Here is a 19,163-nt window from a genome sequence, read left to right on the forward strand (position 1 = left end):
ACAAAGAGAGAAAAGCTTGCATGGTGTGCTTACAAATGAATGTTCTATTTACCAGATAACTTGTTAAAAGCTGAACTTTGCTAAATGGATGCAGACTGTGCCTCTAACTTTGGAAATGCATGACACCTGAGAAAGTATTGGTATATAAGGAAAGTTACTCCAAACACATCTACTTTATCTACTCAGTGTGAGTCTGCTCTACAAAGAGTAATATCAGTAACAAGCAGGTCATTCTAAAGCCAGCATTAGAGTTTATGAAAATAATTCAATGAAACCCAACAACCAGAAATGATAAAACATTTCCTGTCATTTATTTTCTCCTCTACCTCCGTCTCACCTATTTTTAGAGTTATGATGTGGATGCTGGGATGACTTGTCCTATCTCCTCCTATTCCTGTGGGGGTTTTTTCCACCTTCAGAAACCTCTCAGTTTCTCACTCAAACCTACTTGACCTGCTGGGTTTTTTTATTTTTTTTTATTAACACCCCTGCATTTTACTTTCCGGATTGCGATCCCCCTCATCTGGCAGCTTTAATGGGGATAAACTGTGAAATCAAACTCTCTGAACATGTTATGTCATCACTGTTGTGAGCGCACTCATTAAGGTCCTATTTCTTTTTCCCATCCTTCTTTCTTCCGTCCTGTCAGGTGAGTGGGATCAACACATCCATGAGCAGAAAACGGGAGCAGCGCGTCTTATTCATGGTGGTGATCATGGTGATCTGCTACCTCCTGTGCTGGCTGCCATACGGCATCATGGCCTTGCTGGCTACTTTCGGGCCGCCAGGTCTGATCACTCCCGAGGCCAGCATCATCCCCTCGGTCCTGGCGAAGACGAGCACCGTCGTGAACCCAGTCATCTATGTTTTCATGAATAAACAGGTGAGAGCGGGAGGCACGGGAGGAAAACTGGAGCTGGGGTCAGTGCCTTTTATCTTTCGTTGTCAGGCAGTGGCAGGCGGAGGTCATCCCGCCCACTGAGGCCAACCATCCTGATTGTTTTCAAGGTGGTCTGATATAATGGAAATGAGCTATTGTTTTGTATTCCTGTTGGGTGTTTGCCTGGTGCCTTCTTGACATTGAATTGTCTAAAAATATGTATTTGTGCAAGGCGAGAGGGCAATTCTTCTGACTGTATTTGAGTTTTGTTACGAATCTGAGGAAAAACACTCCCGCATCTACAGTACTGCTCAAAAATACCGAACATCTTCACGAGTGAATTCATTTGACACAATATGGTGAAACCTCACAGTCAACGTTACTAAGAAACACCTAGACAGTGCACGCCGGTCCAATTACTGGTCCCAGTTAGATGTTAATCAAATTAGTTGCACAAACAAAATCAGAAACAAATAAATCTCATCTGGGCTCAACTTTGAAGGTTCACAAGACATGAATTAACCGTTGAATTGTGGTGTGATCACAAACACTGGCTCATTGTTCACGGGTTCTTTTTCGTGACTGTGAAAACAACAAAGAGGACAATTTCAGGCTTTACGGAGGACGACTATAACGAGACGTTTATAGATTAGCTATGCTGTATGGACAGATAATAGCAAAGGCGAGCTTCTTGTAAATGCAACATATTTGTGAAGTACTGAACAGTCGAAGAGTCATTACATCTGTGGATTTTTAAGTAATTTTACAACCAAACATGTCACCCAGCGTCGGCTCACTCACTTCCGCATGAACGTTTTACAGCTTTCTGTAGTGATGATGAGACCAAGTCAAGATCTCGCAGAAAAAAAGAATGTTCAAAGAAATGATAGGATGAAGGGCTTTAAATAGCAGTGATGCAAATCCAATGGAAAAACTTTGGGGAGACCAGAAATCTGAACCTAAAACAGCTTGAATGTATCGCAATGACAGTGTGACTAACTAGCAACAGATGGATGGGCTAAACGTCTAGATGGAAACCAGAGACATTTATAGCCTGTTATTGCTGCCGATTGTCTGCAAACAAACATATAATCCCAATATTTGTGTCCAATAAGGGGTTTAGCTTATGTTCATATATTTTGTCTGATTGAAAGCAAACATTCTGTTCCTGTTATAAAAATGAAAGAAAATGTATGTAAACACACTGGTTTGCCTAATACTCAGGACTGTACATATTTACTAATTCCATGTTCAGCTTGCAAGATATATTAAGATTAAATCAAATGTATTCATAGAACAGCAAGCACATGAAAGAGTCACTTCTTATATCAGAAGGGTCTGTCCTCAGTTCAGTTTCATTCCAGGTCCGAACAAATCTAATATATTTTGTAATCCACTATCCTGAGCTGTTCATGTGACTCTAAATGACTCCTGGTATTTAGTGATTGCTCATCAAACATGAGCTCTCCCATCACGAGAGACGTTTATGATTAAGCTCACAGTAGGTTTGAACTAACCTCAGCCTCTGCTGAAAAGACACAATGATGAATCCCACCAGCGTTTGCCCCCTGGAAGTAAAAGCTCTCATCTTGGGGTTGCTGCTATAAATAGCTTCAGACTAATATCATGATTTGCTTGCTTTGTATCTTTGACACATGTCTTCATTAGCTCATTTAATTAAGTAAAAAGAAAAACTGTTTTCAATATGTATTGCAAAAAGAAAAAAAAGGAAAGATTTCTGTTTTGTATTAATAAAAAAAAAAAAACCTGATTATGTATTGCTGTGTACTAACCATCTTCACTGGCTTGGTTTGACACAGACCAACTTCCAGCTGATTACATTTTGATTATCATGGAAATCCTACCACTCTGAACACATGGTATCAAATCAACTGACCCAATAAGATCATTTGGAAAAATATTGAACATCTTTCATAAATAAAGCACATGTGTTTCAAGGGCCAAGTTGTAATGGACTAAACTGAAACTGTAAAGGAAATTTCCATTTCAAAATAATCTCATTAGGGCCGTTTCCACATGGGTTGACCATATTTGATCCACAGTGACTCGATACTACACCAACTATCAGCGAATAGAAGTTAAGCACCGCCTTTGTTATTTGTTATTCACCATCACTCGGCTAACTTCTCATCCAAATATGAACATTACTTGATGTAGGAAGTTGGCAGAGAAAATAAGTTTGTTGTCTCCTTTGCCTCAAAAAGTTCAGAATGGCACTGGAAGAAGCCCATCACTATACATCTGTCAGGAGTTGAAGGGAATACAGAAGCTTTTTGGGGCCATCAGCAGCGAAACTCGACAGCAAGGGCCTCGCTTCTGCTTTTATGGCTGAAGGGCCAGAGACACGGGAGACGGGATGAAAGCCAAGAGGCAGCCGGGGTTGATTTGTGAACTCCAGCATCACACGCTTTATCAGTCATGCCTCGCCCCATGCCTCTAGCGGCCGGCGAGCGGAGAGCAACATTTGATCTTAAAGTAGCTGTACATACATGCTAAATTATTGATTGAAGACTTGGGGACACAAAGCCTTTGTATCGAAATAATGAATCACACCAGACCTTAAAAGCTGTGTCACATTTATCATGCAACTCGTGTTTGTTGTATTTAATTAAATCCGCAGGCTGATGTAAACAAGCTTGTTTTTGTTGAATCATGCTCTGGAGACATTTCATTTAGCTACTTCAGGTTCATCCAAGATCAAGCTCAGAACAATGGTTGAAATGGATCCGAGAGTCTCCTTGCTTAGAATTAGATTAAGCTGTTTCCAGCAAAGGTCTTTGGTGAAATTTAAAGAGATTTAATGACCTGCATTACTTGATCAGTGGGATTATTGATGCAGTTTCCCCGCAAGGATAAAATTAGAAGGTCGGGCATTACTAAATAGATAGTTCCACTTACTTGGTCGAGTAGTTTTTTTCTACTTCTGTCTAAATCATGTGGATTCCAATCAATCTTTAAACCTTATCTGACCTTCAATCTTTAAACCTTATCTGACCTTCAATCTTTAAACCTTACCTGACCTTTACATCTGAATTATTATTGCACTTTCATCCACTTTGTGAAATACTGAATACATTTGCCTTTGAATTCTTTTATTTTGACGTAATCAGAGGACAAAAGAAAAAAAGTTTGGGGGTGTAAATATTGTCAACTACTTGTGCACTGAGGCTCAATCTGTGATAAGAGATCACGGATACAATTTGCTATGTTAAATGGTAAATAGATTTCACATATATTGCGCTTTTCCACCACTTCCACCATTAACGGTGTTGTAAAACAAAAGTGGTGCTGACACTGTGCACTCGGAGGCCCACATTGCAATTTTATTGCGAGACAATTACTTTGCAATGATTTGATTAACTGTAAATTTGCCTTGTAATACTGCCTGGACCACTAAGGCGTATATAAGACTTTTATAAAACCGCAGTGATACAGGCTTTAATTTGTAATTGTTTTGTCGAGTTGTCTCATTTTCAAATCTAGTTTTAAGGTCACCTCTTTTTGGTTGGTGCAGAGCAGGACATGATTAAAAAGTTCTGTGCAAAACTTTTTTTTTTTTTTTTTTTTTTTTTTTAACAGGAAAAACTGCTTGTAAAAAGCAAAAAGTATACTCAATTTAATTCCCACTTTGAAGTATTTACCTTGGCTGTGATACACCACTCCCAGCCCTTGGAGCAGTACCTGAAAGTCCTCTTCTTTAGGAGTGTCAAGCCCTATCTCGACAGCTTGAATTCCATCTTGGGGAATTGGTGAAAGTCATGGAGCGAAACTGGCAAGTAAAGCCGGTAGTAAGCGACAATCATGTTGGTGCTTTCAAAGGAACCTGCACGTTTCATGCACTGTGGCTAGCGGGTTGTCATCACGGAGCGTCCAATTGCTGTCCGGGGTGTTTCTACCGAATTTTCCCCGTGAGACATCGCAGGGCGTTCACAGCAGAACGCACCACTGACTGTCTGACCCAAGGGAAAAAAATTCACGAGCCACAACACCAAGAATGGTGACAAATATGAGCACCACGACTTTTGGTTTTATCCAGGAGAGCGCGGGCTCTTCTACAGTTAAAAACTGCTCTTCGTTCTCCTATTTCTCAAGGCCGTACAACCAAGCCTCATTACCAGTAATGCCCTTGCACATGTTTGTGATCAGAAAACATTGTTGAACTTAGATGACTCTGTTGTATTTCTTTTGTGTGCAACAGAAAGAGTCACAAAACCTTTTGATTACAACTTGTAATTAAACCCAAACCACCAATAATGATGTAAAGCAAAACACCTAGGGACATAAAACACCTGAACCTTCAACAACCCTTTTTTAATATTAAAGAAAACTTGTGTTTTCATTAGTACTTTCTTGTGTCATATCAGCAGCAGCACAGATCGGCACAGATCCTTCCTGATAATTTCCCACAAGAAAGTTTACACAAACCATCTCCCCTGTCAATAGATTGTATTTACGGAAAACCCTCTGCCTCTGTGTAGGCAGCGTCAGCATACACAAGCTGTCTCCATCCCTTGCCAGCTACCTTATGCGGCGACATATACAAGATTCAGGCTGAAGTCGTTTTGTGGGTTTCACTCATGGATACTGTCATGGGTCTATGGTTGTGCTTTAGATAGCAGCGCTGCGGGTGTACGAAGGTGCTGCACATGAACCACTGCAGAGAGGAAACTGGAGTTTGTACAAACCAATGACAAAAAATAAATAAAAAATGTTAAGGAAAGCTTAGGGGTTTTTTTTGGGCGACTCGGAAACTATTTTTATCAACTTCAAAGATGATATGCTGAACAGTCCAATACCACAGGTTTTGCAAGCCAAGTTTATTTATATATACGCAATTCAAAATGTTTTAAAGAAGCAAAGAAATACAATAAAATGAACCATTAAAACACTTGGATTGCATTAAACTACCATTAAAATGGATACAAGCAGGATACAACATTATGAGATATAAAATATTCAGAAGTCCTAAAAACAACACCAATAGTAAACAAGCATGAAAACCAATGATGCATGTTTCTTTACCAATAAGTTGTGTTGACTTTACTGGAAAGCTGCAGAAAGCAGTTTTTTTTAGGAGCTTTTTAAATGAGCTATAGGGTGTCAGCAGCCTTCAAAATGTCTTGTTCAACAAGTTGTAAGTCCTATGAATAAAAGCCGCCTCACCACTGAGAGCGAGCGAGGGCTGAACCGGGGGCTTTGCAGGATTGCGTCCGACTCTCACTCCACTTCTATAGTCCTCACACTCCCATGTACATGAATTTACATTTTAGAAGCTAACGATGAGTGTGATGAAGCAGGTACTCATATGAGACAGCATTATATAATTGCCTAATGTTTTGGACAGTCGCAACTTAAGGAACCATCAACCATGACTGCAATCTCCATTTCGTCAGCATGAAATCAATCAGCAACCTTTGCAGCAGGTAAGGTATTGATAATACGTTCAATTATCAAACCCTTAGGGGAAGACAGATGTGCTCATCAAAATCAACAAAACAAAGAACAAAAACCCCAAAAACTAGATAATATTCCCTTCGCCTAATAAGTCAGATGTGCATTTATCTGAGATTTGGGGTTTTGATTAATTAGCAATACTTGTCAGCTGTAAAATTCACTACAGCCAAATATCGATACATGAATCAGACAAGATCGCTCCAAACCATCTACCTATCATCGAGAAATGTCCATTCAAACTGGTGGTTTCATGTCAGCATCTTCAATTTTAACTGCATAACTTCTACAGCATGACTCATATTTTGACAGGCATCTGACTAATCGGCTCCATCACTGCTTAAATAATCAATTGCATGATTTGTTAACTACTCTTTGATGAAGAGCTTAGAGCAAAGATAGGATTTTAATACCCATCTGGTGTGTTTCCAAGCAGGGAAACAAGACACTGCCACACTTATTATATATCAGCTTTCTAAATGAGCACGTTATTGTCAAATATAATAACATTCATGCTGCTCATCAGACGATGCAGAATGTCAGAATATTAGAGTGAGGATGTTGTGTTTTGCACAGCAGGTGTTGCTTGTCGCAAAAAAAGGTTGTACATGTACTGAGAAGTCAACGTAATTTTAAGTTGGTTCTTTTTCAGAATATCAAATGAGTTTCAAAAAACACTCAACTGTAAAGATGACTTTAGTGATTAGACTAAATATATGAGCATTCAAAATTATATTTAAGGACATTTTTGACGATAATTGAATGATTAAAGACACACATGCTAAGGAACGTGCTGCGTGCGATCCATGACCTTGGGTGACAGATGATGCTATTACTTTGACAGACTGTAATGTTATTAAAAACACCCAACATCTGTTTATTTAGAATATATATATATATATATATATATATATATATATATAACACTTAAAAATTCGCCTTTACTTTGTTTTTGATACTTTCTTATCAAGTCCCCCGCTCAATAGAAGTTTGTTGTAGACAGTGTAGACTCGAGATTAAGGATGTTTTATTCCTTTCTGAAACAGTTCATCACAGTGAGGGGAAAAAAAAAACAGAAGATAAAATTGTTTCACTGGGGTGTGCTGATAAAACTTTTTCTTCAATGTAATCTTTATCATCTCATTCTCGTCTATTAAGTGAAGCACAAAGCACTATGTAGGGAGTATTCCCTCGAGACACTGTCAAAGAAACCCCATGCACTGTAAAGAGAATTATACACAATGCTGTATATTGAAAAGTAAATCTTATCTGGGTTTTCAAAAGGTGAAAAGTGTAAACCTTGCTTTGAAGTGTAAACTTTTCTCGCAGAGAAGTTGTCAAGAGTTATTCTGCTGTGGAGTCCACTGGAGAAAAAAAAATGCTTCCAGATGTTGTTGTCATCTGGAGGTGCTGCGTTCTTCCTTCACGTTTCAGCCCACACGGCATCGACCTCACGGCAGCGCCACCGACAGAGGAACACCAAATGTCCTGTATGTCATTTTCAGTCTTCAATTCCTCCCAGCCCGTTACTATGGAAACTGTGAGTTGAGGCGAGTTGAAGACTAAAAATGCTGTACAGATACACGTAGCAGCTGGTGTGTGTTTGTCCCGTCAACAATGAGCAGCACTCGCAGCCGAGAGGCCTGAGGTGGATGTCAAAAAACAAAACAAAAAAGAAACAGCGGAGAATAATGGGTAAGTTTACACTGCATCGGCTTTTTGTTGTCTTGTGTAAACACAGTGATTTCTGCTGGATATCAGTACTCAAGGGCGTCACTGTGAAAACTGAGAAAACTTCAATAGCAAACAGAAGACAGATAAGATATCTGCTGTTGCTCCATAAGCTGCAGGGTCTTGTAATTTCATGGAACATTACCACTACAGCTACTACTGAGAGCTCACCGCTTCCTGGATTCAAACAAACACCCCTGTGAAGTGAATGGCCAGTCCGACATGGAGAGGTCTGTTCAAGCCTTTGCTTGATGCCCATTAACAGAAAAGCAATGATCACAAATGTGTGACTGGAATAGGACTTAGACACTGAAGACATTTGAGATGACTCAGATACAACAGTAGTATGTGAGGAAAAACACTTTTATTGCAGGGTCACATTGTACTCCAGGCTTGGTGTGATATGCTATGAGATTTGCTTCAAATTAACTCGTGACAGTTTCCTTGCTGTGATTCTGCAATGCAAGGTATTATTGACTATTTGAGTCTGTGGAGAATGAAAAGCAATGAAGAATGTCTACCTGAGGCATGTACAGTAAAAAAAAGTAATTGGTCATATTGCACTTTTTATATTCTGTTTATTATTGTTATTATTCTGTATTTTCTGTATTTTGTATTCTACAATTGTGATTTTTCTTTTTCTTTTTTGTCAATAATGTTTGCAAATTTGTCTTGTCATTATTTCTTTTCAGCAACTAAATGGAGTAGGGAATATTCAGTAATCATCCATAGCCCCCTCTGGTTTGGTCACAAATTGCACTTTACTTTTGAAAAGCTCTCAGAAACTCAGAAACTTCTGCTTTTGTAATAAGAACTTTTTGTCTGTAATGGATATACAAAGTTTGGGTATTTGGGCAACAAGTGGTGCTGTTGATGACTTGGTCAGTGACACATGTGTGTACTCAGAGAAAAACTGATTCTTTAGGGCTACCGCTGTTTTGTTTTTCAAACTAAAAAAAAAAAAAGAAAAAATACAAAAAGAAAAATTCATCAAATTGAAATAAAGTGAAATTTCTTGCGATACTTCCAGCTGATTCTGATTTGCACAATAAATGCAGATTTCCTCTTAAGTGCTCCAATTTAATTGATGGACTGTGGAATAGAGGGCAGGAGCTCTGGGTGGTGGGCATTAGAGTCACATGGTGGGTGAAAAGTTTGACACAGATTGTAAGGACGAGGAAAATGCAAGCTTTTTGTCACACAGCCGGCAGTCGTCAGGCTGATGCTGGAGGACAGCCTGACCTCTTTCATGCTTTTTACTATATGCCAAATTGCTTCCTAACTAGACATCAACTGTGATATTTTGAGCAGCTTTAAAGTCCATGTATCAAAGAGGGCAGTGTCAGTCTTCTCATCTTTCCACAACAAAACGATCAAATTACTCTCAACAGTCATCCCTGAGTATATATTTAGATTTGCTGTACAATTACTATGAAATGCACTAATCAATATCATCTGTTTGCTATGAAGCCTTACAAAGCAGAAAACATTGGTGCATGAAACACATCGGATGATTTCAAGAGACTTTATATTTACTTTTTGTCAAGAAATGTTAAAAAACAAAGTCGTCTGATTTTAGCACTTTCGATTTGTATGCAAATCTTCTGCATCATGACTCATATTTTGATAGGCATCTGACTAATCTGCTCCATCCCTGCTTAAATATTAAATTGCAAAACTTGTGAACTACGGTTTCTTCTTTAGCAGAGAGCTCAAAGCAAAGCTGGGGTTTGACGACCCATCTGGTGTGTTTCCAAACAGGACCAGTGATCAAGTCTTCCTGTTCAGGTTACTATTACAGAAGAGAAAAAAAAAACCATTCTGCTACAGTTGTTAATATCTTTCTGATTTCTAAATGTGCTGATCGGTTGTTCTCAGACATTGTGATACACATGCAGTTTAGCACGCCATGCAAGACTTGTTATGAACTGAACTCTATTGAATTAACATGACATGGCTTCTTAAATGGCACTTTCCTTTTATTGCATAGAGAGAAAAACTCTCGGCCAATAAATCCTACATAAACTGGTTGAATTTAATGAATTGTGTCTTTTATCCAGTGGCAGGTTTGACAATCTATTGTCCATAACTCCCGTACAACAGTCATTTTAGTTCAAACATATATTATGAAGGTTTTTTTATGCAGCGTTGATCTGTTAAAAAAGGATGTTTTGATGACACAAGTAGAGAGTAAGCAGATCTCTAAAAGGAGAGATCTGCGGATCAAGATGTCCGATCTCATCATGGCAACAGCTGCCGTGTTTAGATGGACCATGAGTAATCAGATTAAACAACAATCTGATTCAAATTGCAACATGTAAACAATATTTTTGGGATTATATTGCTCCTACCCAATTCACTTTACCATCGGCTCATTGGTTTATGATCTGCTCTGAGCCGGTCAGCTGGGGGTTTATCATGTGCACATGTATCAAATGGCCAATGTCACAGTGCAAGGTATTATGGGATTGTTCCAGTGACTGAATGGGATGATATTCTCATGGCATATGAACTGTATTCAATGCCCATGCAAATGAAATTGATCCCTCACTTGGAAGGAATTCAATGATTTTGACAACAAAGTGTAAACACAGCTAGTGTAGTAGTACTACACAACAAGGTTACTACAACTCATTCTCAGTCTGACCTCAGGGATGAAATTAATTTGTAACACACATGTGGACGCCTGGAGGTTGACTCAGCTCTCCGTTTCAACAATGTGTTAGTTACTTGAGGCAGCGCTGCTTGTAAAGTCAGACAGCAGAAGGAAGGAAGGACCTGTGGTTTCTCTCCTTCACACTCTTAGGGAGGAGGAGTGGCAGCTGTTTGGTGGACTTATAGTCTCAGGTGCAGTCTGCTCTGCCTCTTCTTGAACAGTGCCGTGGTGCTATCAGACCACTTATTCTGGTGAATACCTCGCTACTTTACAGGATTATATGGTAATTCGTTGATTAGTTTCAGCTCAGGTGTAATAAATGAGGAAATCATTTACAATAAATAAAATTGGAATGATTTCAGACTTTGAATATCATCACAACTAAGTGTATGTTTTTGGTTATCGTGCTCAAGATTATGTGTGCGTGAAGGTATGTACTGTAGTTTCAGGTCCCACTTGAAGGTACTTTCAAGAATACATTATAGAAAACTTAAAAAAAGAAGAAGAAAAAAAACCTTAAAAAAGCTGACTCCAACTGAATCAAAAAGTAGAGCTTTAATTTCATTGTGGTACTGATTCAGTTTGCCTTCATTCTTAATCCATTTAACTTGTCATAAAGATCCAAAACTTTTCACAGCTCATGGTGACCTCATGGAAAGACTGCAGTATAAAGCAAAGGTATTAAATAAAATGTAATAGCCTTATTGCATTATTCCTCTCTTCCAAGTACGGAACACTGCTGATTTCTTTGAATTTTGTGTTTTATTACCTGAGAAATAGCTTTTGTCTGTGCTGCCTCTCTACAGGCTTAGAAGTAGGAAAACTAAGTAAAGATATGACAGAGACAAAAAACAAGTTTACCTGAAAACCTGTTGTCAGTACAAGTACAAACAGGAACTTAGACTGAGATGAAATTATTGCTAAGAAACCTTTCAGCAACAAACCCATCTGTTAAGTGTTATTAAGTCAATAGTTTTCCCTACCACAGAAAACGCAGGAAAAGTCAAATCTAAGACATGTTCGAGCAGGTCACTTCAGCGTGAGGAAATGATTGGTTTCCAATACAAACATAGTGCAGCCAATGATGAATTTAGAATGTGCCAGAAACTCCTAATAGATAGTCAGACCATTCTCATCCTCTTCTATTCACACGTTCCTGTGTGGCAGTCATCATTTTCTTCAGATCTATTATTCATTTATCATTATTTTATTTATTTTTACATTCTGTGGTCTGCATGAGACTTCCTGACGCTGGGAAGTTTATTGGTTGAATTAAGTCACACAATTGTCATATAAAGTACTGGGTAATCTGCTGACGCCTATAAAAAAAAAAAAAAAAGATTAATGCTTAGTGGAATTACACCACTTCACCCCTTCAACTACATTATTCATAATTTTGTGAAATGTTTGAGTATCTGCAACCAACTCCTCCTCTGACTGGTGAAAGCTTTGCTTTCTTTCGTGTTTTAGTCACCAAATTTTAATTAAAGCCTGGTCTATTCATTTTTTAAGTCTAACTTTGTAGTCAGCATACGTACCAACCATTCATTCAATACCTGTCAGCTACTGGTGATCTGCCAAAGGATTTATCATGAAAAAAAAATCAAATGAGATCATTTCTAAGATTCACGTTAGACCTTTTTTTTTTTTTTTTAAAGTCCAAAGACTAAGATTTCAATGGTATGAGTATGACAAAACCACCAATTATCGACTGTGGCAGAAACCCACGCATGCACAGGGAGAACATGCGAAGTCGACACAGAAAGGCTTTCAAACTCGACTCAGACCAGCAACCAGTAAAAAAACTAACAGAAGACTTAAAACCGGCTGATATATTCAGTAAACTGCATCACTCCACTGTGATTCAGCCTTCTGGATAACACTCGTGTCATATAATTTGCGAGATCTCATACCATTTGTGGATTTGGCTGTCATGAAGCCAGTCGCATTGCTAAAGACTAAATAAAGTATGAAATTGGTTTGAGGGGAACAAATGGGAATTCCCAGAGGACAAAAATGTGTTTTTGTTCAAACTAAACATCAATGTAGAGTTTTGCATATAGATAAAGAGTACATACTTCACTTATGGTGTTTTTCTTAACGTAGCTGAGTAGTTTCTGTAGCTAAATCTGAGTAAAGGACAACTGTGAGTCAAGATGTTTATGAATAGATATGAGCTTTTGTATGAACATGCCTGAACTGCTAATAAGTCCCATTTTGTACACCGTGAAGGAGAAGAAAAAGAAAACCGATACAGCAGATCTCAGGCTTTGACAAAAACAGGAGAGTAAACCGATGATGCTTGACATCTGACCCTGTAGTTGTCATCTTCTACCCAATGAGTCCAGATTACAGAGAGCGTCATCCGAACCTGATGTGACCAGTCCGAGATGACCTGCACTGAGTCATCAACAATCTTCTCTCATCCTGATATACTCGCCTCCCTTTCATCTCCCTGTCATGCTTTATCTATTTATCTGTCACTGCCTTCACCTTTTCTCCTGACCTTAGCCTTGATGTCCTTTTAACTAACTTCATTCTATCCCATTTGTTTTGTTTCCTCAATCTTTCCCTCTCTCTTTCCCTTCCATCTTTTTATCTATCCTCAGTGCGGCGCATGCACAGCTGAAGGGAGCAGAGAATGCAGCTACAACGCAGAGAGGTCTTGATCTGGTTTCCTCACGTCCCTTTGCCTCGCCTTCACTCTCACATGACCTTAAGGTTATGGATGGACTGACAATGGGGATACATGTGTTGCTTGTAGATACAATGCAAGAATAATATTTGGTTATGTCCTGGGGCATTTTTCTCTTCCCTCTCCTCTCTGCATCTCCTCACACCCAGCGAGCGTTTGACAGACAGCGTTGCATGGGAGGAGTTCAATGTCAAGTCAAATGAACTACAAAAATCCCACCAGATGAGTTCATGGTGTGGTGAAAAATTCATGCCGAAGATATGTTTTCAACTCAAAAGTCGTGAAAAGGTAAAGCTTAATAACTTCCCCAGCCTGTCAGTGACTCTCAAGATCGCTATGTATTTAAAGACCATGTATATACATTAATAATTAAATATTGATTCCCTGATGCAGCTGGGTGCTGTAAGTATTAGTGGTGTAATCCGGTGTCTTCGCATGCATTTCAAAGCAGGAGTAGGGATTTGTAATCCGCTCAAAATATTATGCAAGGCCTAGGTGATTAACAAAGGAAAAAAGGTGTTTCTTTAAAATAGTTTGTCAGCTATTGCCTTTAATGGGGCTATTTGACAGATAGAAAAAAAAAAATTAGAATATCATTCTAATCCCCTAGAAATGATAAAGGTCAGAATTGCCGTGTTCTTTGCGTCAACCTTTCACGTTGGCACTGCTTTTCAGAACTGTCTGAGACTCATGTTGACATGTTATGTTACTTTCAACAATCCATTTTTAAGAAGCCAGTTTTTTTTTTCTCTCTCTCATTTTCAATCTAATTGTATCAGGATGTTTGAAATACTTTGCATGTATTTGACTTTTGTGGTATCTCCTATCTGACGCTGAAACAGTCTCAACGCATTTTGCACCCATGGGAAAATGTAGTAGACTATAAGTATACATGAAATGCAGAAAGTATACTAAGTATACTACGTTTACTCAAGAGTGGCATCTTCTGAGCCCACATTAATATAACTTGAGAAAAAGGTGTTGGAAATGTTCTAAATTGTGTTTTAGTCCCCCTCTGTGTTCAGAATATGTCACAGGTGTGGATAAAAATGTGTAGAATTTCAAGTATATCCAAATACCCCGAATTCATTGTTATGCTTTCAACCTGCTCCTGGGGCCCTCAATTATTCAGAATCTTCCTATCTGTCTATCAGCCAGACGAGATACCTGGATTTGAGCTGGGTAACACAGGGGGCTCTGCCTTCTGTAGGGGTCGGTGTAAAACAGGAAGATCTGCATGAAATCGTAATCCTGAGATTTCCAGATGTATTTCTTGTATTGAACAGTGTATCCAGGGGTCCATTCACTATTTATTACACCTTGACAGACAGTGTATACATTTCAATGCTTTTCCTCTGTACCTTGGAGACAGCCTGTCCTTTTTCTTTTTTCTTTTTGGCACAAAGTATTTTGATGTCTAGTGATTCCAGGCTGGAATATAGTATTTGTGGACATGTAGACCTGTAACAGTTCTTCTGGATTCACTGAAGGATTTTTATCAGTTTGATGAAATATGTTCACAATCGTGTTACTTGTTCTTTTGCAAATGAAAGCCTACAAAACAAGATTTTAAAGTAAATGATGTTTAAGTTCTTTACTGACCATTTGAACATGAGTTGAATATGACAACGCATACTGTATTATGGTAATGGCAAAAATATGCTCCATATGAATTAAATATAAAAAGACCTCTCACACCAAATTCATTTATTGCAACATTTATGTGAGGGGTATTCTAAACAAACGCTTATATATACCAAACAAACGCCTATATTCTCAATGTGTTGTGTGAATGACAATAGGAAAGACAACAATATGGGAACTCCAAAATATGATGCTTCCAATCTACTGCTGAGACACTACAAGTCCTCAGTTTCTCATCTGAAAAGAGTTCCACAGCTGCTCTGAAGCAGCATGAAGAACTCTGAGCCCACGTTTACACGTACAGTACCCGGGTTTTTACGAAACCGGATATTTTACCCCCTCTACGTTAACAAAAAAAATCTTCATTGCCACAGAGCCGCATATACAGTACATATGGTTCAGAGCTACTATGAGCACGCCAAACCTGTAGGGGGCAGTGTAACAACAAGCATGAAGCCATGATAGCCAATCAGAATCCTGGCAAAAACGCGATGTCACTAATTCTGACGTAAATCTCCGCCTACCCCCCTTCAGATGAAAAAAGAGACAGGGTTTTTCTAAATCTCCACTGTGGCCGGAGTTTTCATTAATCATTGTTTGTATGTAAAGGCTAGGCCCAAACGCAGAGTAATATATAAGTAATGTATAATAAGACTGTTTTCAATTCAGTAAATAAATCACTCCATCAATTCAGGATATATATATATTTATTTGTATTAGTTTGTTCTTTTTACATATTTTCAACATGAAAAATGCTCTTTTGCAAATGTACATTTTATCCCGTTGACAATTTTAATGACGGGCTTTCATCCAGAATGTTTGGTCAAAACTTGAGGTCAGACCTCACACAGTGGTTGGCTAAAAGGGTAGACAGACACGCTAAAGACTGGAAGACTCCCAGTTTAATCCTGAGCCACTGATATGAAACCGAGAGGTCAAAGTGGGGGAGAAGCAGCGCTCTAATTAAAGCTAAGCCCTCAACCTGAAAACTGCTCCAACGGACTGGCTCAGGGTCCAACAGAGGAAACTGACTATATTTACACTTGGTCCTTACCCAATGACTCATTATTATAGTATCTGTGTCTGTGTTTTGGTAACTGTTGGGAAGTTCTCAGATGTAGGGCTGGAACATACAAAAACATTGTACAACTATTTGAGTCATACTATGAAACAAGCCTCAACATCATGTATCGATCATCTCAAAGAGATTTATAAAAAAAAAAAGCTATTTTCTCCTTAATTAACATTTGGCATACAATATACTGCAATATGTTTAAAGCAAACAACTTCCTAAAAAACATTTGACTTACAGTCACAGAAGTATAATTAGCTACATAATGATCATGAATAGTTGGATTACGTTACAATAAATAAAGGCAGTGTCCTGTTTTGAGACTGTCCAGTTCCCTGATTAAGAACTTGCTAAAGAAGCCTGACAAAAATACTTGGACTGCAGTAATGGTTTGCACTACTGATTGAAAATGTCACCAGTTGACTGCTTAATTTAGAAACAAATACCTTCTGCCCCTTGGTGTATCGTCCCACATGCAAAGACAGTGACACAATAAACTAAACGACAGAGTATTTGTGCTGTGGGATGCTGGGATTCATGGGAGGACAGGGAGGAATAAGACGTATTGGCTCAGTTATAATCAAGTATAATCCACCTAAAAGCGTATTAAAGAGACATGAAAGATGGTCATATTATTCCCAAAACCGAAACACAAGGAGAAAACATTCAAACCATGAGTGAAGCGTTTAGTTTCTTTGGTTCTAGAGAGATAAATAATGACCATTAGTGGTTTTCATTCTCTGTGCATCTGTTTCTAATTACATGTCTGTCTTGTGTGCTTGCCCCAGTTTTACAGATGTTTCCAAGCCTTGCTGCGCTGTGAAACTCCTCGAAGGGGCTCCAGCATAAAAAGCTCCTCCAAGGTTGCAACCAAGGCCATGCGAGGCGTGGCAGTCACCGGCCCCCGCCGTACAAATGATTTCCTATATATGGTGGCTTCGTTGGGTCAGCCAGCTGCCACAGTGCCCCAGCTGAACGCCTCCTGCGAACCCACCATTGATATTACCAGAGCTCCTTCCTCGGACAACAAGCCTGTCGTGGTTTCACTCGTGGCCCACTTTGATGGCTGATGATTGGTTAGAACCACAAAGTCCCAAAGTCCTGGAAGTGATTAATAATGAGAGGCGTTGTTACCAAAGCCGAGAGAGCACGCGCCTACCTGTCCAGGTGGATTTAACGCTGCTCTTGCATCAACTCTGCTCCGGCTGGTGGAGGTGACGGAACGATAACCCAAGAGAAACCTCGGATTGCATCCGGACGATATGAGCAAAAAAAACAACTAAATGAAGGCATCAACCTGTACAACACTGGGAGCGTGTGTTTCTCTGGAGAGAAATAAATATATACATCTGTCATGCCAAGAAAGAGTATTTAAAGAAAGATCTTGTCACCGTGTTTGTAGAGCGCACTATTATTGTAGTAAAAGAGGGATAGGAGAAACACCTGTAGCGGGTGTTTGGTGAGATATTCAATCTCATAAAGTGAGACTGAAACGTGTGCAGGAGGAGGGATAAACTATTTTTGTATCGATTTGTTACTGACAGCAGTTACAAAGTCAAATTGTAGAACACGGGTGATCACGGTTGATCAGTTTAAAATTATGATTATGTTCATAAAAAAAATATATATAAAAGAGGGTAGGCAGAGTTCTAAGACTGTACTGTTTTTGCTTTCAATAATTTGTTTTCATTCACAAAAAGTTAATTTTTTTTTCCACCCATTATTTTCTCATCAGTTTGATGTAGAGTTTTGAATGAAGTGGTTTAATAGTTGGCTTTTTGTAAATGTCGCATTGCAAGCATGTTATTGCCCTTCGAGCTTTTACAGGAAGACGGGTATTAGAGGTGAAAAAGATAGGTGCATGGTAGAAAGAAACAGTGTACGCCGCCTCCGATGATGGCTGTGCATGTGCACGGTTCGGCACGCTGCAAACGACCGAGGAGAAATGCAACATCTGGTCATGTAATGTTGATTACAGTCACAAATATAGTGGATTCCTTTTAAACACATTGACGTGTGTTTATGTGGCGAAAGTTCTGAAAGTCCTATGGAATATATTCAGTCAAGATGGAGGTTATGTTTAATGAGTTTAGTGACATAGACTTGAGCATTGTAGTTACGACTTTTAGCCCAGTTTCTGTTATATTCAGGATAAACTCCTAACAAAGACAGATGTGATTATTCATGCCCCTATACAGAGAACTGCAGTACCCTCGTCACCAACTACCGTGTTCTAATTGTGCAGGCAGATCAGTACTAACAGCTATTTCAAAATCATTAGCCTAATTTGGCTATTGGAAATGAGCTCTCCTCTGTTTATTCTAGGCTAAGCATAATTAAATATTAACACGACTTTGACAATTGTGCGTCTCACTTCATTCAATGCAAAAAAGAATAAATCAATAGCAAATGTAAATCACAATCAGCACTGTCGGAGTGTTGATGCTGTCGACATGCAAGCGAGGTGTTCACACAGCAAAGTGGAAGGAAGATTTTTCAGACATCTTTTCCATGTTGTGTGACACTTAAACTGCTCATGAAGACAGAAGAAATGTGGAACAGGTCCCATTTCTAGGTTGCTGCTGTCAATTTGTTTTGTTGACTGGACATGTCAAGGGAGTATCACGAACACAACTAAGAGACAGATGTCAAAAACAGAGGTAAGAGTATACATACACCAATATCTGAGCTTCAGATCTCTCAAAACCCTCAAACAACTAAACACCAAGACATAGAGGAGTCGTGTAGGCACAATCCCAATCTAGAAGCTGGGCTCGATCAGAGAGCAATCTCTCAATTTATGCAATAATTATTTGATTCAAGAGTCATTTGTGCAGTATGTCAGAGAATTTAATTATTTGTGTTGTCTTCGGGAAAAGAAATAATAGGAAGAAAAATTCTTTCACGTCATCTTTCTAATTATAATGAAGGACTTGAGCTGTACGGTAGAATATTTTTGTGAATAAACTGTTTGCCATGTGCTCGGTAGAATCTTTATTCTGTTTGTTGATAA

General features: G+C 38.9%; 1 protein-coding gene across 1 annotated transcript in view; it reads left to right on the forward strand.

The window, feature by feature from the left end:
- The window catches only part of tmtopsa (teleost multiple tissue opsin a), a gene marked incomplete at both ends in the record, with an annotated part of 55,153 nt that extends 37,933 nt beyond the window's left edge, over positions 1-17,220 (forward strand). Inside the window, 2 exons of the mRNA XM_080459171.1 lie at positions 650-883; positions 16,939-17,220. Of these exons, the coding sequence (XP_080315297.1) occupies positions 650-883; positions 16,939-17,220 (516 nt within the window). The remainder of the gene's footprint in view (positions 1-649; positions 884-16,938) is intronic.
- Positions 17,221-19,163: the final 1,943 nt, after the last annotated feature.

The sequence above is a fragment of the Lipophrys pholis genome, assembly GCF_963383615.2.
Source record: "Lipophrys pholis genome assembly, chromosome: 1".
NCBI classification, from domain to species: Eukaryota; Metazoa; Chordata; class Actinopteri; order Blenniiformes; family Blenniidae; genus Lipophrys; species Lipophrys pholis.